Here is a 22088-nt window from a genome sequence, read left to right as displayed (position 1 = left end):
CCAAGATATTGAGAATGTTTAAAGGGCGGTAGAAGTAAAGAAGGCTCATGATTTTTTAAGGTCTCCATACCACAATTGCTTGTTTCCAAGAATCCCTGTAGGTGCAGTTGGTTATGAGCGTGTTAAAAATCATCACTAACAAGCGAGTCAGTTCTGCAGGATGGATTTTTAGAGCTTTTTTGGAGATGCTGTCAGATCTAAGGACTGAATTATTTTTCGATCTTATAATGATATCAATGACCTCATCTAATGTTATGGGAGAGACTTCAGGACCGTAAGAGTGTACTAAATGAGGTCCACTGGAGTAGAAGATGGAGTGCATTGAAGTATGTTTTATCTTTTCTAAGATAGAGAATATTTTAAAAATCTTTTTTTAAAATAATCAAATGCATTTTAAGTAAATGGCTGTATGGCTCTCGGTAAAACAAAATATAATTTAGAACTTTTATAATTTCGATCGATGTGGAAAAACCCGTAGCTAATTCGCTGTCATCGCGGCTTCAATTCGTCTGCTGTATAGGGTGACGTTTATTGTAATGTATCACGTGACCACATGTCCATAGACAATTAGTCCTTTTGCTTCCACACCCGGTGGCGGCCCGTGCCCGCCTTGCTAAAAGAGATTCATTTATAATTTTCACGAAACTAGTTGCAAAATGGGTACAAGAAAATTGACGGAGATATTACGTGCCACGATAGATCCTAATCAAAGGCAGCAAGCAGAAGATCAGTTAACACAGGTATTTTTTTCTCAACTTGTCCTATGGCATAAATGAATAGGTTTAACTGTAGAAGAACCACGCCTTCAAAATATCCTCTAAAAATAACACTATTCCGCTGCTCTATGTCTCATTGTCGGTGTAACACCTCTAAGACATATCTAATACTATAAAAGCATTTCAGCTTACCCACCACATTTAACAACATATTTGCATATTAACTTCTTATGGCTCTAGATGTCTTCAGGTCGTAGAGATCATTGTATATTGAGTGAACTATATTCGTCTTGTACCACATTTCCATAATAAAATGTTCACCCGCATGCTCGGATATAACACCACCAAATTTAATAGCATGTCATAGAGTACGTAAACGCTTTGTGTCGCCGTCTTTCGTATTTAGCCGTGTTTGAACATGCGGCGGTGCTATTGCGCTTATTTTGGTTTTGTTTTGGCATAAAATCGTTTATGGGGACCAATTACTGTAATAACACCTAAGATTGAAATGCCGATTTATTACATAATATTTCTCTGCTAGTTTAGGATATAAAATATTCCTAACCAAATTTCCTGAAAGGTTTATCACATATGCTTCCTGAAATTACTCAATTTTTATATATTATATATTTTGTTTAGTTACAGAAACACTTCATTAATATTAAATTTGCAGTAAATAGAATTATAATCTTTTTATAAGTCAAGGTCTCCTTGAAGTCCCTCATTAGTTGAACAATTTTTGTTATATCTTGATCATATTTATGTTTTTAAATATGCACAGCTTTTTTTAATTAAAAATTTACAGATTTTAAAATGTTCTATGCAATTTCTTTGCTTTTTCATATCAATCACTTACTCATTTTTCTTTAGTGATATTACAGAGTACAATTATGCATATGAATGAGTACATATATGCTGCTAGGCATAGAATGCATAATGAAAATGAGACCAAACAATGGCAACTGAATATGCACAAAACACTCAAAATTTAATAAGATTATTATAATATATGGTTAATAAAATTTCACAAGAATAATGCCTTCATCAACATAATCAATACTACCCTCATTTGCTGATGAGGGTATTATTGATAACGTTTTAATAATGTAATAATAATAGGTTTATTTTAATGCCTTAAATTCCTGTGAAATTATAGGTTATTTCTTTTATTTATTATTAGGTTTTAATTGTAACTTTATGAATCTTACAGATACATAAAATTATTGGATTTGCACCTTCATTACTACAAGTTGTAATGTTAAATGATGTGCAAATTCCTGTACGGCAAGCAGCTGTTGTGTACTTAAAGAACATGGTAATGACAGGATGGCAAGAAAAGGAACCAGAAGAAGGAGAACCGGCATCATTTAGCATTCATGAACAGGATAGAGCAATGATTCGTGACATGATAGTAGATGCTATTATCCAGGCACCAGACATAATAAGGGTTCAATTATGTGTTTGCTTAAAGACCATAATAAAAAATGATTTCCCAACTCGCTGGACACAGATTGTAGACAAGATACACATTTATTTACAAAATCCTGAACCAAATAGCTGGATGGGTGCTCTATTATGTCTCTATCAACTTATTAAGAGTTTTGAATACTACACAGTGGAAAAAAGAATACCACTCATGGAAGCTATGAATTTGTTGTTGCCAATGATGTATAATTTGATAGTGAATCTCCAACCTGATGAATCTATGGAGTCCGTTTTGATTCAGAAACTTATACTTAAATGCTTTTACGGACTGACAAAGGTAATATTCTTAACAATATCTGTTTTCTGGTATAAATTATTTAATCTAAAACTTTTTAGAATTATAGTAAAGAATAGTTTATTTTCTTAAAGTCAAGTCAGTTGTAGTTTCAATACACTTATGAAAAATAAAATCTTATCATTATTTTGAATAATTTTATTTAACATTTTTAATACTGTGTTTACTGTCATTCAAACAACTAAAAGAATGTAAATGCATATTTTGTTTTAATAAATACATCCATATTTTATTTCAGTATAATTTACCTTTAGAATTGATAACTAAAGAGGTGTTCACTAAATGGATGGAAGTTTTAAGATCTATAATGGAGAGGCCAGTGCCTGAACACACTTTGCAAGTTGATGAAGATGACCGTGTGGAACTACCATGGTGGAAATGTAAAAAATGGGCAGTGCATACTTTATATAGAATTTTTGAAAGGTAAATAATGTTATTCATATAAATATTGAAATACTTAAATGTTTAAAATACTAATATGTTATCCTATATTTAATATTATTACAATTATTTAAAGTTTGCAAACAAACATATTCACTTTTTAATTAGAAAAAATGTTTCATAGATATATACCATCTTAATGAAAGAAGAACATGCGTTGTAAAACCAAATTTTTAATTTTGTGTTATATATATATATATAAATTACCGGCGATTGTCAGTCTCAGTCAGTCTGTGCCATAAAGACAAGATCATTTTGTAACCAAAAAAGTATTGTATATTAGAAATGAATTTGTTACTAACCAACTATTATGAAATTTTAGGTATGGAAGTCCTGTGAATGCTCGTGATGAATATATTCAATTTGCAGAGTGGTATCTGAGCACTTTTACTGGTGGCATATTGGAAGTGCTTCTTAGAGTACTAGATCAATATCGAAACAAGATATATGTATCTCCTCGTGTTTTGCAACAAACTATTAGTTACATAGATCAATGGTAAGATAAATTTTAACACCTTAAAATACCCTGGATTGTATTCATTTGAATATTAAATTATTTTCTTTGTTTTTGAAACAGTGTTAGCCATTCCCATTCATGGAAATTGTTGAAACCACATATGTTTGCAATCATTCAAGATGTATTGTTTCCTTTGATGTCTTATACAGAGGCTGATGAAGAGTTGTGGAATACAGATCCTCATGAATATATTAGAATAAAATTTGGTAATTATTATGGTCTACTATAATTTTATATTAACGCAACTGTATCATTTATTCAAATTTTCAGCCATTTGTATGCTTTCTTTCAGACATTTTTGAGGATTTCGTATCCCCTGTATCTGCTGCACAAACATTACTATCATCTTGTTGCAAAAAACGAAAGGATATGTTAGAACGTACAATGCATTTATGTATGCAAGTGTTAACAAGCCAAAATGGTGAATACGGACCTAGACAACGTGATGGAGCCCTCCATATGGTTGGCACACTAAATGACATTTTGATCAAAAAGAAAATGTATAAAGAAGAAATTGATTCTCTTTTGAGTCAATATGTCTTTCCAGAATTCCATAGTCCTCTAGGCTATATGCGAGCTAGAGCTTGCTGGGTTCTTCATTGTTTTGCCAGTGTTCGCTTAAAAAGTGAGCCACTTTTAATAGAGGCAGTACGCTTGACTGTGAATGCACTGCTTACAGACACTGAACTTCCTGTAAAAGTGGAAGCAGCAATTGCACTCCAAATTTTACTAGCACTGCAAGAAAAAGTCCAGAAATATTTAGAACCCCAAGTAAAAGCTGTTACAACAGAGCTCCTCGAGGTAATAAGGGAAACTGAAAATGATAACATTGCAAATGTTCTACAAAAGATTGTGCCCCTTTATACTGAGCAGTTAATGCCTATGGCATATGAGATTACTGATCATCTTGCTACAACATTCAGTAAAGTTATAGAAACTGATTCAGGCACTGATGAAAAGGCAATTACTGCCATGGGTCTTTTAAATACAATAGAAACAATTTTGAATGTCATGGAAGACAACCCTGAAATCATGGCACAATTGGAAAAGACAGTTCTGCGAGTTATTGGACATATACTTCACCGAAACATTATAGGTAAGTTGTTGAATAATTGATAAAATGAACAATATATTTATTAATATTATTAACAATTACTTATCTTTACTGTATGTTACAGAATATTATGAAGAAGCAATGACATTAATGTGCATATTAACATCAAATTCAATATCTGAAGATATGTGGAAAATTTTAGAACTCATGTATCAAGTATTTGAGAAAGAAGGTTTTGACTACTTTGTTGACATGATGCCTGTTTTCCACAACTACATTACTGTAGACACTAACGCATTCCTATCCAATGAAAATCACATTCTTGCAATGTTCAATATGGCTAAAGCAGTAAGTTTATTTATACCTAATACACCATTTATTAGGTTTGCATCATTTTATTGTAGCTGATACAATAACATACCATTTATTAAATTAGTTCTTTATTTTTAACTTCAATTATAAATCATAAGTGATTAATAATTTCCAGTTGATATTTTATGATATTTAATTTTATGAAATGCCTTGGCGATAACATTATTTTTCCTGTGTGTGACAAAGCGAATTTAATTCAAGATTGTATGTTTATAATAAATTTACATAACTGCTCAGCATTTAATAAATTATTGGAGTAGATTTAAATTTGCACTTATTTATAACAAGCTGTGCTGTAAATTGTAATTAATTTTAGTCAATTAATTGTAGCTTCCATCCCATTGATTGGAAGCTCATAAACAATTTCAATACCTTTTTAACTATTTTAATCAACACTTAGATTTTAATTTACAAAAAAAATGAGTGTCAATAACAAGAATAGCTTGAATTCTTTTAAATCATTAAAATTCTTTTAAAAAGTCTGCCTTAAATTCTTTGTAAATCATGTTAGTACACACAAAACTTTCGTTTTGAAATCTGATGCTAAATTTAGCCTTGGCTAAACTTAGCATCATATTTTTTGATTTGGTCTTAGGCACCCCCATTTTCCATTAGTTTTTTGTATAAAAAAATTACATATATAGTTTGTTATTTATGCCGTTATTGTATGAATTGCATTTAACTTTCCTAAAATTAAATTTATCAAACCAAACCACATTGGAAAAATCTGTGAAATGTTGTCTCAGAGGCCATTTAAAACAATTTTTCCTATTGTTGACAGAGAGCCAGGGCTTCTTTTAGGCCAGTTTTTATGAGTCTTCTTGCAGTCCAATATACAAGAAGTCTTTAAATAGAGCTGCGGTTTTTAGTTAGCCACTGACAAGTTTTCTGATCTGGCAATCAGTAGTAACGTGACTTCTGCCCGCTTTATTTTATTTACACGAGAGCCAGTTTCAAACCCAGCCAAACCTTTTAATGATTCAAGGAACACTACACATCTCGAAACATTCACTAATGTGTCAATCTCTTCTTCAGACTTTCCCTTTTCACTTAAGATTTGGATTTTTATCCAAGCTTCTTAACTAATATCTCGTTATTTCTTCAATTCGTATCACAAACTGTCTCTACTTTAGAAATAAATAAAATTGCTTCTTGTAACATTGGCAGTCAAAACAATTCTGACGTTTGCCAGTAATATTTTTCTGTTAATTTCCCAGAAACATGATTTTAACATTTTGCAGGCCAAATGTTTTATGAATCTCTAGAAACCGTTATCTATTGTTTAAAATAATATTTTATTGTTGCCGCTAACTGTATTATTAAAAAGATAACAATTTTTACAATATGTTTTGGGGTGCTTGTATTTTATGGAAATTCCTAATACTTTTAACCAAGGCTACTTTTGTTGAGATTGTATAACTAAAAATTGTAAAAAGCATTGCTAAAATTGTGCACCTTTAATACTATTTAGCTATATTATGTGTATCTATATATATTTATTTAAATGCTATAATATATATATATATAATAAACATTATTTAATACTCAATGTTCATAAATTGAGTGAGAATATCAAAAAATATTATTATATTAATACAGTGTTGTTAGTGTATTAATTACTTTTCACAGGTATTGAACTCTGAAGCAGAAGATGAATCTGAGATATATGCAGCTAAACTACTTGAAGTAATGGTTCTACAATGCTCTGGCAAAATTGATAACTGTCTCCCATCATTTGTTGAACTTGTTCTAAACAGGTTAACACGAAACGTCAAGTCATCAGAACTCCGTACCATGTTGCTACAGGTTGCATTATTACATATATGAATAATTATTACAAGGGAATTACCATATTAAACCTAATAACAATAAACCTGCATGAAAATAGTTTGGAAAATTATAAGCTTCTTAAACTTACGTTAACAGAAGGGAATTTTTTTAAACAGACATAGGTCTCATAGTAAAACTGCAAATAATTCACTATATGGATGAAACATCGTTCAGAATCTTTGAGTAGTTATGATATTATTAACTTACAATAAACATGTTTTAGCCATGAAACGAAATTAAATCATAGGGCTCCAGCAAGCTCTTAATGCAAAAAAATAAGGTTTCTCAACATTTAGTAACAGAAATACATTACTGTAATTATAATCAAGTAGCCAAAATTAATAATATTTTTGTTAAATAGGTGTTAATAGCCATTCTCTATTGCAACCCGCACCTATTGTTTACAATTCTTAACAAGCTGCAAGAATCGTTTCCTCACGCATCCATAATCCAGCATTTCATCAAACGATGGATACTTGACACTGATTGTTTTCTAGGGTAAGTTGTTAACTAAAATACTTTTTAGATTCTAAGAAATGAAAAAATGGAGAAAAACATGCTAAGCAATTTTTTCCTAGTACACAAGGAATACAAATAAAAAATGTTCAATGTTGGATACGCAACTGATTGGCGAAATAGAAAAGATTTATTATCTTTGTCAAACAATGTCTGTCTCTATTTTTTTTTATAATTTTAAGTGTTTGATATTGTTTTTTTGTCTTCCAAGGCTTCATGATAGAAAATTATGCGTGCTTGGTATCTGCACTCTTCTTGAGATGGGCCCTCAGAGGCCAAACATAGATGAAGTTGTACCAAAGATATTGCCATCTTGCTTGTTGCTCTTTGATGGTTTAAGACGCGCTTACGAAGCTAAAGCCGAGGCTGACGAAGATACTTCCTCTGAGGAAGATGATGGAGAAGATGATGAAGGTATTGATAATGTCTTATTACTATATGTAAAAATTATGTAATTTGTATGTTAGGTATCGCAACTAAGTTCATGCTGTTTGTCAATAAATAGCTCCAGTAATTTTGACTAATCTAAAAACATCAGGAAACAAAGTTAGAATTCTGGTAACAAACTGCTGTGTCACATAAGTGATATTATTGCTGGGTCAAATATTTTTAGTCTGGAAAATATCCAAAATGATTTTTGTCAAATAATAGTTACTCGCGATAATGTTCCTTTTCATATTACATTCGAAGAAAACGACATATGATGGACAACGCGAGTTCAGGTGATTTCGATATAGACTATTCTTCGTCTCATGAAGGTCAAACTCTTTCAAAGACGCTAAATTGGAAAAACTGCCAAATGAAATCATCACTAGAGAATGGTATCGACTTAAATTAATGTCACTCAGTCGAGCATTGTGTAAAAATCCTTCGTCACGAGCAAAACTCTTTTAAACCATAAAATTACCCAGATATTGCGCCATGCGATTGTTACCTGTTCCGCTCTATAACAGTGTGGCTGATCGTAAATATATATATAAATATATAGTATATGTATATATAATATTCGACGTATCGTTATTAGAGTTCTGCCAGAAAGATAATTATCTCGATAGAGAAGATATATGAAGGTATATGTGTACAATTAAATTGCATTTTAATTGAAAAAATAACAGCGAGAACTGAACTGCTTGTGACAATTATCTCATTAGGAATTGTTATAAATGAAAATAATAATTTCCAACTCAATATTTTCGACAGAAGTGCTGTCTAGTGACGAAGATGATATAGAAGAGATGAACAGCGACTATTTAGAAAATTTAGCTAAAATCGCGGTCAAAGGTGGTGCCCAGCAAGGATTGAACATAACTGCTAAAATTGAAGAATATGACAGTGACGATGTAAGTAAAATATTACATTTCTTTTTCTCTTGGTCTAATTTTTTTTGAAATCCAAAATTCTGGTTTCCCAAATATTCTAAGACATAAATATGCCCAAGAATGTATTTGCCTTCTTTTGTCTCCGCGGCCAGACTTCCGCAACCTAGTGGCACTATGCTCATGTTGGTTCGAGATAGCCTTACTCAAGCCAACCCAACTTCTCGACAAATCCGAGCAGACTCTTGATGCCGCCAGCGTTCTCGAGGAGGGAGACACCTCCAGTTGGGTAGCTTTGTCGGGCGGTATCGTACACCGAAGTAATACGCGAGCAGCAGTTTTGTCCACTTCCTGGCATAGAAGACTGTCTGTAACACATAAATAAACAGATGTTTGTTAAAAAAACCATGGCCACTTATGATCCCTGCCCCCATACTCAATATCTAAATCCCGACAGCCGGAAAAGGGTATAGGACAGCGCGCAGCTCCAAAACGTATTTTTAAACTTATAAAAAATAAGAATTCATCTGTTAAATTGTTGCTTTCCAATAAATTTAATTAATGGGAAACATGAGGAAAGGTAGCCTTCCCTATATATCCTATAGCCTATATATCTATATATATCGTTACCCAGGATTAGTGCTTTATGTTTATCTTTAATGTAATAGAAAATCTTTTAATGTTTAATTTAAATGAAATTATATTAATTTCCTTTAAATGTATACATAAATATTATCCTTCAAATATACTTAATGTGAGGTATTAGAATAAACTCGTCATATCTTTTGATATCTATTTCATGAAATATAAGATTGTTTTGTTTTTGAAGAGATAGCACTGTATTAATTTCAAGCAATTCTTACCATCATCGTTTCAACTGATAAATCGTCATTGCAATGCATAGGTCAACTCCAAAGATCAACACAATATCAATGATGTTAGATGTAGATTTTTGTCATCACTTATATAAAAATAGTTTGACCTGTTTTGATAATCTGTATATAATATTAGGATCCATGCTGAAATTCCATTAAAATTGTACAGTTTTTTCCTTGCAATAGAGATTTCAAATGAGTTAGTTATTTTGAAGGGTTTTTGTTTTTAACAGAATGATGAGGATTATGAGCAAGATGAAACAGCCATAGAGTGCTATACAACACCGCTAGATGACAAGGACTGCCCGGTCGATGAATATGTCAAATTCAAGAATACTCTTTCGGGTAAGAATTTTTCCAATTCAGGCTTTATATTGCATATTAAATTCGGCTTCTTCTTCTTCTTGAAGTGCCTTTCCAACTAGTGGAGGTTGGCTATCAGCTTCCTGCTCTCTTCCTTATTTTTGGTTCTGCATAATAGCTCAGCAGCGCTGGCGATTCCGGTCCACTCTCTAATGTTACGAAATTATTAAATATTAAATTCGACACCAAAATATAACTAGGTTTAAATAATTTTGGATTCACTCACATTGTTACCTATTTCATTATGTATGATATATTGTAGTACACATTATGTATGATATATTGTAGTACAATCCAATTGTTAGGCTTCTTTATTAAATAATCAAGAAAGACAAAACGCTTTGTCTGACAATGTTGTTGATCATCCATAAGACATCCACTGCCCGACACAGTAATGTCATCAATGTCCGAATATTTATTTGTCTTGAGTGTAAACACAAAAGTAGTAACTGTGCTTGTTGGCATTTACAACTTTTTTGTAAAAAAGATTTTGAATTTTATCTAAGCATAAAAATTAAATGACTATACATACTATAAACAATTTATTAATAACAATTACTAACTAATTTCGTTAATTATGTTACATGTGCCTTAATATAACGTAATTAAATACATTTTGCACATATATTTTGTGTGTGATGGTTAATTAACTTCCAATATTTACTATGGTGTGGAATGCTCCTAATTGGTTATTTGAAATTGTTCTAAATGATCCAAATTACTTTTAGCTCTATCCGTGAGTGAGCCCGCGCTCTATCACGCTCTGACAAGTGTGTTGAATGAGGACCAACAAAAACAGTTGAATGCAGTGTTTGTCCTAGCTGACCAACGAAAAGCACAACAGGACAGCAAACGTATTGAACAAAGCGGTGGTAAGTTTCTGGTAGCAATCTTGGTGATTTGCACCATATCATTAAGAACAACATACTCCATTGTGTTCCTAATACATCGAAAATTATTTTAATTTTAAATTGATGTTTATTTTTTTTATTTTCAGGTTATTCTTTCACTGTACCCGCGCAAGTTCCAACCACATTTAAATTTGGTTCTTAAATTAATATGTGATACTTGCTAATATTTATGCTATGTTATCATTGTTTTTTATTTTAAATGTATTACATTAAAATTTGCTAGCTGCCATAATGTATCACTTGGCAAAACAATGCATATATAAATACACTCACACGTGTGTGTGTATGGTAGAGTATTACATGTAATAGTTGAAGATGTATTGCATAATTTGGTTCAATTTAAACACTTTTTTATCCTTGCTAGTTATACTATTTTGTGAGAAGTAATCACGAAGAATTTCAATGTCAATAATGAAGATATTAAATTTAATTAATTTATCAATGCATGTGTTATAGGTATGTATGTATATATACATACATATTTATATATATGTGTATATATATATATATATGTATGTGTGTGTATGGTAGAGCATTGCATGTAATAGTTGAAGATGTTTTGCATAATTTCGTTCAATTTAAACACTTTATCCTAGCTAGTTATACTATTTTGTGATAAGTAATCACGAAGAATTTCAATGTCAATAATGACGACATTAAATTTAATTAATTTATCAATGCATATGTCTTATAGGTATGTATGTATATATACATACATATTTATATATATATATATATGTGTGTGTGTGTATGTATGGTTGAGTATTACATGTAATAGTTGAAGATGTTTTGAATAATTTGATTCAATTTAAGCACTTTTATCCTAGTTAGTTATACTATTTTGTGGTATGTAATCACGAAGAATTTCAATGAATTATTTTATGTATATATATGTAGATATAAATATATATATATACTGTTGTATATATATATTAATAATTATAGATTATTGAATTTGAAACAAATTTTTTCAATTCTATCTTATATTATCGTGTCAATAATGACGACATTAAATTTAATCAATTTATCAATGCATATGTATATATACATACATATTTTTATATATATATATACGTGTGTGTGTATGGTAGAGTATTACATGTAATAGTTAAAGATGTATAGCATAATTTGATTCAATTTAAACACTTATTCAAGCTAGTTATACTATTTTGTGAGAAGTAATCACAAAGAATTTCAATGAATTATTTTAAGTAAATATATGTAGTATATATATATAAATATATATATATATATATATGTTTACATATATATATACAGTTATGTATTAATTAAAAATTATAGATTATTTAATTTGAAACAATTTTTTTCAATTCTGTTTTTGTCAATAATGATGACATTAAATTTAATCAATTTATCAATGCATATGTGTTATAGGTATGTATGTATATATACATACATATATATATATATATATATATAATTTTACAGTGAATTTAAATAATTAAAAAGGGTGTCCGGTGGCAGCATTCAAATAAACAAACTGCTATAATGAAACATTTATTTAAATAAAAGTTAAAAGGAAGAATCGTGCGGATTTTATTTCTTAAAAATTGTGTCTTCTAAATGCTGACTCTCTCACAAGGAAGTCATCTTGGAATAGAAATGACCTCACAAACGATGTTTTCTTTAAGCGCTGATATGGTCACTGGGTTCGTTTCCTGCACTTTCCCTTCAGATATCCCAAAAACGTCCACGGGTATAAGATCCGGTGACCTTTCTCTAGTCGTGTGGGTTGTGGCACCATCTTTATATAATCACGTTTATTATCTTAATAATGTCATCAAATAATTGTTCAAAATTTGTAAACGAATTTCCGCCTCCCTTATTGCTAATTGCAAAAAGGGTCGATCACAGTAATTGAGTGTTGGAAGTGCCTCGAGACTTTCCCGCCTTTCTTATAGCTGACGCAATTATGTTTCTAAGAAAACGTCATAGTCGCCACTGAGATGCGGCAATGCTCCGCTTCGCGTCCTCTGTCACGACCAACGCTGCTCTTGCTAATTCGCACAGGTGGACTTCTTCGTGTGCCAGTCACATTACAAGCCGAATCCCAAGCTACTCTCTTGAAGCTATCGACTCGCGTCCCGCGAAGTCCCGCGTCATCGGAAACCGGTTTCGCGTGGGTCGCCACAAGGAAGTAGGTAGATAAGTTGGTGTGAATCGCAGGCGATTTATAATCGTCGGTGACCCCGCGTTAATACGATCGTTTAGGGTTCATGTCATCTCCTATTATTGTTGAGTTTGTGATTGTTCGGCACATCGATACCCAGGTTGGTCTCTGGTCAGTTTAGTGTAGCTTCCGCGCTTGTCCGCGACTTATTTTTTATTACTTTCCGTCGCCCCTGCCCGTGTATGAGACACCTCACACGACAGTCGAGGGGTTTTACGCGATGTATCGCCATGGCCTAGTCGTTCGCCACGCCTGCCCTCCCTTCCCAGTCCAGCTAAGACAGCCGTGCGCAAACCATTAGTACCAGAGACATAATATGCATGAACCTCCAGCAGGCGGGCCATTCCTCCCCCGGTACCCCTCTCCTCTTGTCGTTCGGCACAAAAAGACATGGAATAACATTGCATTACAGCTCTCATGGAACAACTATTATACTTCATGTATAATGGTCAACCTTCACTCGGTCTCTTACAACGAGAAAAAGTTTTCCTACCGCACGTTCTCATCAACATTCATACGCACTTATTCATGACAAACTTCTGCTGGAAAGATCTTCCGTCCCCAACCCCCAGCTATAAAAAGCCTTCGTGCGTCCTCTGCCTGAGAACCATCCCGCAAGCTACAGGGGGTACCTGAAGGCGTACCCCAAAGACGGCGCCGCCACGGAGCCTTCTGTTCCCTTGGCTAGTCTTGAAACCTCTCCTTCCCCGCCTCCAGCGATTTCAAGTTAGCTAAAGCCTCTACCCAAAAGACAGACCAGCCGCTTTTTCAACCTTAACTACGACTGCTCCTTCCTAACAAACCAAGTCCACCAGAACCCAAGGATTACATCTAACAGCATCCCATCGAATGCACTGTCGCATTGAAATTTTTACGCAACTCGTCATTGGGTTTAAATTGCACTTTTCGTATTTTTAAGGGGTGAAATTTAAGATTTTATATTTTGTGCACAATGGTCTTGAGGAGTCCTAAAGCAAACGTTCTCTTGTGCACTGACTGACGCGGTTTATCGTTCAAACTGTTCGCGACAAGTTCCATGATTTCATTAATCCTTGACGTTCGGCTAGGTCCCGGCAGTGGCTCGTTTGTTTTTGAACCTGTTGCTCGGATCCTCCACACCAACGAACGAATCTGATCTTAACTTGGAGCATCACGTAACAGACGAATATTGTATCGAGAACAAAACCATCGACGCGCACACTAATCAACAGCCATTAAATACGCTTCGATCGTGAATAGATGAATTATTTGCTTGAATTTCCAAGATTTTTTTCCTAATTAACATTTTTATGAGAAGTAATGACATTATATTTTAATGATACATATATTTTAAAATCGTAGATGTATGAATGTATTACTTTAATTTGAATGTATTTCAACTAATTTATTATATTATTGAATTAATAATTTTAATTGAAATTTTTTTTACAATTATTTGGATTTTAAATATTTTTTTTTATCTAACTTGTTTTATTTTCATTAGAATTAGTGGAATTTAATTTAATTAATGAGATACATTTAAATAAAAAACAATGAAATTAATATTAAGACAAATAAAAATAGTCTTTGTTTACCAGCCTTTTTTTAACAACTTTTCAAAATATCAATGTAATCCAGTTCTTTAAATTAATACTTTTATGTGTGGCTCAAGGCATTACCGGTTGTTTTCAACACTTTCTTTTAAGAATATAACTTAAGTTTGAAGATTTCTATAAAATTTCAATGTCTCCTGTAACAGTGACTGTTTTGCTTTGATTCCTTATGCATTCTATGTAATAAATGTATACATTGTTAAAATATATCTACACGTCATAGTTTTAAGGGAATTTGTAATCATTCAAATTACATCTCACATGTTAAATTCATAGTCAACAGGGCCAGAAGATATTTAGAGACACAAATAAGTTTTACCATAGCTGGTGTGAAGAATATTTGCAATAGAAAATAGTGAATAAAGATACAATCTGTGAATACATGGGGTATTCACAGATTGTATCTTTATTATATTAGTGGTAAGGAACCAAATGTAATTGTTTGTTTATAAATTAGTATTATAAGGTTTATATCATCACAATTTAAATTTTTTTTGTTAATATTTAGACATTGTGATTTATAATCGTCTAAAGCTTGATGTTCTTTTGGATTACATTGATAATTTAAATACAGTGTAAAGAATGGAAATAAATTATATTTAAAAACAAATCAATGACCCTACATTCCCGCCAACATGTTGGATACCTAAAGTAATGCTAAAGTAGCGTTTCAAAGTGTAGATGTAAAAAACATCATTTTAGCAGTAGAAGTGCTCCCCCATAGATTTCCAATGAGACCTTTGTTTGGAAGTGACCAATATTCATCGTCTACCGTCAACCTTAACAAAATCGTTGATCCACCATTTTGATGGTCGTATTAAGCTGTGTATTTTTTCCTGTATGGAAAAGAGTCTTGCACACGATGACGACGCTACCACACATCACTGCTACACTTTGTAAATGCGACGCTGAAGACATTTTCCTCATTCACACTGTTTGATTTTACAGAACCATTATAAGGTTGTTAACACAATGCTGTTTACGAAAATCACAGATGTAGCAAACGTAAGACCAAGACAAATTTCGAATTTTGTACTCTTTATTTTTTAGTAAATTTTATGGCTTATAAGGGTGCCATATACGTGAGGAAACATATTATTCTTATAAATACATTACATAATCATCTTTTCAACCACAAGACGTCCACTGCTGAACAAGGGTATCTCTCATAGATTTCCAATGGGACTGGTTGGAAAGAGCCTGCATTTTCCGAACACCTTAACACCAGAGTAGGGCAGACATTATGATGAAGCCGGTCTTTATGTACTTCAATGTAATACACCCGTCGCGAATGAATATTTTCCCACCGTACCTTCCAGTAGATTATCAAGGCTGATATCATGCTTAAAAGCAGCTTTTTGACACGATCTAATAATAGAATTTATAGCGGTGAACTCACTTTATTTATTTTTAAAAATAATATTTATATATAATTAATATTATATAAAATTTTATAATTATTCATATATAATAAACTAGTATTTTTTTGATTTTCAATTATGACGGTTGATGTGGATTAACAACCGATTATCCTTAATTCTACCCTTAACAGTACCCGGGGACAAATGGGTCAATACTATACAAGATAAATTTAAAAAACTAACTCCACAACTGAATTCAGGAGAAAATTGAGTATTTTAGAAAAAAAGGGACTACGCCGGTCGAAAAATAATAATTTGAGTATATGTTATCTTAGGTATTTAAAATGTATTAGTAACTACAGTAAATGTAAGTTTAAATTCAAAATAATTTTTTTCATGGTGTAAAGCAGCGTTTCCCAACGTGGGGCCCGCGCCCCACAGAGAGGTAATTCTTAAGTGGACTCTGCACGAGTTTAATCCTTTCGCTTTAATATAATATACATGTATGTTACATAAGGGCTCGTAAGGATTTGGCTTGCGCATAAAAGATTTTAAGTTCACGGACCCTTCCGCTCCGTGTACTCTGTTCCGGTGAAGCTGTAAAAGCCCCCGGCCTAACAGCAAGCAAGCACGTAAAAGATTGAAAAATACTGGCGTAGGACATACCTATGCCTCATATAATATCATCAATGAGAAAAAAACGAGGCTTTAAAATCAAATTAACACTGACATAATACCTACAATCAAAATTGATTCAAAAATGAGAAAACGCTTTTTCTACTATACATTTATAAATTTTCTTGCATACTCAAAATCTGGATGTTTGACATCGTGGGATTGTTCCTAGAGCCGGGCAGTCTTGAGGTAATAACAACATGAAGTCCGAAGTAGAAGTGTGTATATTCATGCGTGCTTCAGTCGATCGAGTAAAACCGTAGACGTACGTAGCGTTAGCTGGATCTTGAAGAAGTTGTCGTAGGGCTGTTGTACCTCGTACGGTCCATCGTAGGGTGGCGTCAGGAGTACTTGAAAACGTTTGTGCATGTGGTAAGGTTCTTGTGCACAAACGTTTGCAGGTACGTCGTGCTTCTTGCAGATGTTGACGTTAACGTAGCTTAAACGTCTGTGAGTTGGCGTACATATTCTGCAACGTTGAAGTTGGTATGAAGAAATTGGAAGGTACCCGTATGGCTCCGTAGGTCATCATTGCCGAGTTCAGTTGTTTTCTCGTCATAGCGCTGTCCGTAGTCGCAATAGTACGTAATTCATCTAACCATTGCGTTGTAATTCCGCGCACCACGAGTGCTGTCTTCATACCAAAGTGCCATCTCTTAACCTATCCGTTCGCTTGTGGATAAAAAGCTGTGGGACGCATACGCTGTATTAAAATTTTTTTCATAAGCTGCACGACTGTCTAAAACGGAGAGCTAAAACGCGCTATCCAGCTGTCGCAGAGTGCTACGGTTTCAACGGTGATGTCTCGAACTGGTACAGCTTCAGGCCATTTAGTGCAGCGGTCAATAGTGGTGGCCCAGTATCTACAGTCGTTAAATATGCATAGCGGGCCAACGAAGTCGTATGTAAATAATTTCAAATCGACAATAATGTAATGTTGCTTCTACAACATTATAAATATTTGGTTACAACTTCTTAAGCCAAGAAAAGAAGGCCTTTTTGTCATAACGAATACCGTAAATAAATTGACAGTGAAAGAAGCTACTCTTGCTAAAATTGCTTGTCTTAAAACGACTCCACTAAAACGAGCGATTGTTATTAGAACCTCAAAACCAATTTTAATAAAAGGGCCGACAGTTGCTGAAAGAACTTCTTTTAAAAAAAAACTCCGGAAAGAGGCGACGCTTGCTGGAAGCGCTTTAATTAAAACAACTTTTAAAACTATACTGTAAAAAGAGAAGTTTGTTGCTGCTCGTTCTGGCGTATCCATACCAGAGAAAATGCACCAAAAAACAAGTCTTTACATCACATTAGCTGTAGTGTAGTCTTTGAGATTACATGAATTAGGATGTGATGTCATGTGAAAACAAAATATGTCATCTACTAAAAAAGGGTTGTTTTTAATAATTATTATCCCTTTCATTATTTTTGTATGAACTATTATACCCTTTTATGAGCTTTCATTTATTGATCATCCACTTTGGACTGTCAAAGTCTCGAATTGTCGAAGTATACGGGCGGCGCTAGACCGGCTTTTTTGGCAATCTTAACACGTTGACGGACAGTAGGAACAAGCGAAGTTCGAAAATTGACACTATATGTTTTTGTGATTTTTAGAATGTTAGAAGTATAGTTTTACTCTTTCTGCTTAAATAAACTTAATTTTGATTAATTTAGTACCTTTAATTAGGTTGCGGCTATAACCGTCATGGCGCCAGCGGACTCTGTACACTAAGTGATAGGACGATGGCGGCTATAACAGCAAAAATTTAAAAACGTAAATGACAGGTTTAATGGTTCAAACAAGTAATTTTTGTATGCAACAAAGTATTTTTGGGAGTTTTACACGAAATGTTAGTTCTTAATCAAACAAAAATAAATAAATGACAAAAAAATTTATAATAATTTTATAATTATTATACATTATTTTCGGTATGCCATGTTTCAAAGCATGGTGCAGGACACAGTGCAGGTTTTGACATGCAATTCAATAGAAAACACGATCGCACTACTCCCTTCACAACCACGTGCATACTGAATCTGCAACTCAGGTGAAATATGAACTTCAACCTAAAAAGATGTTTTCAAAACACGACACTATGCTTCTACGTATACGCCAGTAAGTGCACATTTGTGCTGCTATAGCCGTAGTGTCTAAAAATGACCGTTTCGTTTTGGACGGCTATAGCAGTCATGCCACATTGTGAACTTCGCTTTGACGGCTATAGCCGCAATTGTCCGTCAACGTGTTAATAAAATCGCGGGAAGCCTATGACTATGTGGGCGTCTATCGGCTAGCATGACGAAAGTTATCATACCTTAAGTACATCAAAATAAAAGAACTTATTATAAAAGACTCAAGAGCATCTGTATTGGCAGCCTTCAACTAAAAATACATGGCTACGAAAGATTCAAACGTGAACTGATATGAGAAGAGCCCACAACAAACAATCAAAAATCTTATTGATGAATAAATATTAATTATATTGCGTTTTTCTCGATACAAATGTCTTTTGACAACATGAAAATTAGAAAAATATAAGGAAATCTTAACGAATACCAAAGATAGCTCTAATAAACAACAAAGAACTGCGTTATAAAACAATTGCAATATCATACAATCTCCTCTCTCTCTCTCTCTTATATCAAATTATTAATTAAAAAGTTTATATATCAAAAACTGAGAAAAACATATATTACATTGTAATGGATTTTTGAGTCATAATTAAGGGATTTAACATATTTGTGAGTAAACAAAAAAAAACTCGATTGAATTTTTTGTTGGCTGTTCTTAAACTAGGGTGTATATCGAACCCTCACAGTCACGTATTTTAAATTGAGGCCATTATAAGGGAGCTCAATTACGTTTCAATGTATTTGAGCTTTTTGTATATTCTTCATGAACTTATAATAGTCATCACTGTTATGATAAAAAGTAGACAATGATATGAATAAATAATTAAGGCAGTAAATGCTAACTTTTTGAATATAAAATTATAATTGGATGGCTTCTTTTGATTTTCTTTACAAAATATTCAAAAACACATCAGGCATTTAGTTAAAATTATGACTTTAAAATTTCTAAATTCGGTATATTATATTACAAGGTAATCAAAATTTTTAACACTAGATATACCAGCTATTTAAATATACCTTTTTCTACCAAGCCAGTAAAAATGACTAAATAAGAAAAAAAGCTTATTGTGGTTTCCAGTCTTTATTTACTCTTATAAATGACAAAAATAAAGTTGAACAATATTAATCATAATAGATAAATGAGATTATAGACATTGCCAAATTACAAAACATTTAATTGTTTACAGTTTGTTGCTCAGAATTTCTACATGTGTAGATTTTGCTGCATGTACACTATTTATAGTTTTATTAATATTGCAATAACCTATTTGACACAATTTTCGAACAGGAACCGTGACATTTGTGGTTGGTATATTGACTCCGTGTGGTGTTTGCATTGAGGTCTAATAATCTGAAGCAAGTTCTTCTGCTAATCAAAACAAAAAGTCTTTTCGTGAAGATATTTTCTCCGGTTGTGCTTTTGTACAATATCCAGCTATTTATTCCGGCTAAATCTAAAATATTGGCTTAGGGGGGTGGATGCATATCGTGTCTCGTCTTTTCCTAAATAAAGAAAGCCATTAACTATATATTTCATCGCTACATCAGACGTCGTCAAATTTTATGCCAAATTTTGTTGCCAAGTTTGTTTGGCATATTTTGAGTAAATCTGTATCTGTCCTTCGAAGGAAAAAGTTGCTCATCCATGATATAAGCTCCTGGTTTGAAACAATTTTTATTGTTTTCAGTAAATTTATCCCAAACTACTGAGACTGAAGCGAACTTGTCTGTCTGCAAATGTTAACTCCTCTGATTTTTTTGTTCAAAGGAACATGTCGCATAATCTCAGTAAAATATCGTCTACTCATAGTGTTGGAGAAAAATGATGGTCCCCACTTGCTATTCCACAAATATTGAAGCCTCAAATTATGTAAAATTGCACAACCAATCTGACTGTTCTGATAAATCTAGTGTTAAAACTGTACTTGTATATATAACATAGTATAAAACCTATATATAATATAAAATTAATTATATATGAATTTTAATTAATCGTGTCAGTCTCTGGCAAATTATTTAAAAAAACCTGAGCGAATTTTATAAGACTTATTGTGTAATTTTCATATTCCACATGCATTTCTAATGAACTGATATATAAATTGTTATGCTTTAAAAAGTAATTTATCCAAAGATACAGGTTTAATAAAAGACAGTATTTTAATTTTATTTTATAATGTGCTCCTACACCATAATATTCCAAACACCAACAATTTATATTAAATAATTACATAATAAGGCACACATACATTATAACTAATAGAAAATAGTTGTCCAATTAGAGATTCTATGTTAATCCATGCCTATTTCAAATCTTTTAGCAAATCCAATCTACAAAAAGAATACAGTTTATAATATTATACAATAATCACTTGTATTAAAACAGTTATCAATTTCCACCTAAAAGATAGATTTAACAAAACACATTTCTTTAAGTAATCCTAGTTTTATACAGAGGATTAGTAATAATACTTTGTCTTGTTAAAACAAAAATAAAAACATACTCCTTCAAAATCATTGGTTATTGACATTACTAAATTTAATACATTATGGTATGAACATAACTTCTAAATTAAGGCAATAACAAACCAGTAAATTTATAAGTGTCCAATTCAATTTAGAACATGAAATGCATCTTTACAATGATTGTTAAAATTAAATTGCAATTCTTCTTAAATAATCATATTGGTACCGTCTTTTATCTTGTAAAAGACCTATTTTAGTAACCATAGCATTATCTTTACAAACACCACAAAAAGTCTTAGTTACAGCATGAAATGGACTGCGATAGTACATATTGTCATCTTTAAGAGTTCTATTTTTATTATGACATCGAATATGAAGAAACACCTCAAACACTACCAGTAAAACAGATATGAAACAGGGAAAAATCATAAAGGTCGGTATAAGGAGAAGCAACCTTTGACTTGTACCATTGGAACCAGTTATGTTAGCTTTAAGAGCTTGTAATCTTCTGGATCTATTAATAGAAGGTAATTTAGGTAAACTTCTAATTTTTCCACTATGTGACGCTACATGCACAGGCCGAGGACTATTTAACAACTGCTCCCCAGTTTCTTTATTGATATGATATGGAAGGACTTCTCCAGTTTCATCATCACAACAAAACCTTCGTGAATTTGCCATTACGTTCACCGCCTGAAATTAAACACGTATAGTCGAAATATTACACTAATCTTTTACATGTTTTTATATTTTCCAATTGTTTCATTTTATTAATCACCTTCATCGATTCTAAACGTGACACATAAAAACAGATAATAGTGCGTATATTATTATTACTCTGTAGTTAAATTCGTAATTTCGTACTTTACCATCTAAAAACCCAAGTATTTTTTTTTTGATTATACGTACGTATTTAATAATTTCTGTAAATAATTCAGGTTAATACAAATGGTGATTTGACTAGATTTCATTGCTCTGT

The 22088-nt window shown here is 32.4% G+C and overlaps 2 protein-coding genes across 3 annotated transcripts; one reads left to right on the top strand and one right to left on the bottom strand.

The window, feature by feature from the left end:
- The first annotated feature begins 560 nt into the window (after window positions 1–560).
- msk (importin-7 msk) lies at window positions 561–11529 on the top strand. Its single transcript, XM_068761268.1, has 14 exons — window positions 561–740; window positions 1927–2478; window positions 2735–2919; window positions 3260–3433; window positions 3515–3660; window positions 3747–4550; window positions 4633–4856; window positions 6510–6686; window positions 7072–7208; window positions 7438–7640; window positions 8427–8566; window positions 9651–9762; window positions 10509–10652; window positions 10778–11529. Exons 1-14 carry the CDS (start codon window positions 657–659, stop codon window positions 10831–10833), a joined length of 3138 nt encoding a protein of 1045 aa, XP_068617369.1. The 5' UTR covers window positions 561–656; the 3' UTR covers window positions 10834–11529.
- Window positions 11530–20830: 9301 nt separating this feature from the next.
- LOC137920910 (uncharacterized) lies at window positions 20831–22070 on the bottom strand. 2 transcript variants are annotated; one of them, XM_068763909.1, is made up of 2 exons: window positions 22019–22070; window positions 20831–21802 (listed from the first exon to the last, which is right to left on the bottom strand). In XM_068763909.1, the coding sequence occupies exon 2, from the start codon at window positions 21788–21790 to the stop codon at window positions 21299–21301; it is 492 nt and encodes a 163-aa protein (XP_068620010.1). In that variant the 5' UTR covers window positions 21791–21802; window positions 22019–22070; the 3' UTR covers window positions 20831–21298. The 2 variants fall into 2 exon arrangements, with proteins under 2 accessions (XP_068620010.1, XP_068620009.1); XM_068763908.1 differs by lacking the exon at window positions 22019–22070 and adding an exon at window positions 21888–21952.
- Window positions 22071–22088: the final 18 nt, after the last annotated feature.

The sequence above is a fragment of the Battus philenor genome, unplaced genomic scaffold (genome assembly GCF_028537555.1).
Source record: "Battus philenor isolate CCGP_79_NKW_IND1 unplaced genomic scaffold, ilBatPhil1.0.hap1 SCAF_1, whole genome shotgun sequence".
NCBI classification, from domain to species: Eukaryota; Metazoa; Arthropoda; class Insecta; order Lepidoptera; family Papilionidae; genus Battus; species Battus philenor.
This window is presented reverse-complemented; position numbering and strand designations above follow the sequence as displayed.

Coding starts and splice junctions, on each gene's coding strand:
- msk (XM_068761268.1), top strand. CDS start 657: ATGGGTACAAGAAAATTGACGGAGATATTACGTGCCACGATAGATCCT. Junction 7,641..8,426: donor TGATGGAGAAGATGATGAAG/GTATTGATAATG, acceptor TATTTTCGACAG/AAGTGCTGTCTAGTGACGAA. Junction 10,653..10,777: donor ACGTATTGAACAAAGCGGTG/GTAAGTTTCTGG, acceptor TTTTATTTTCAG/GTTATTCTTTCACTGTACCC.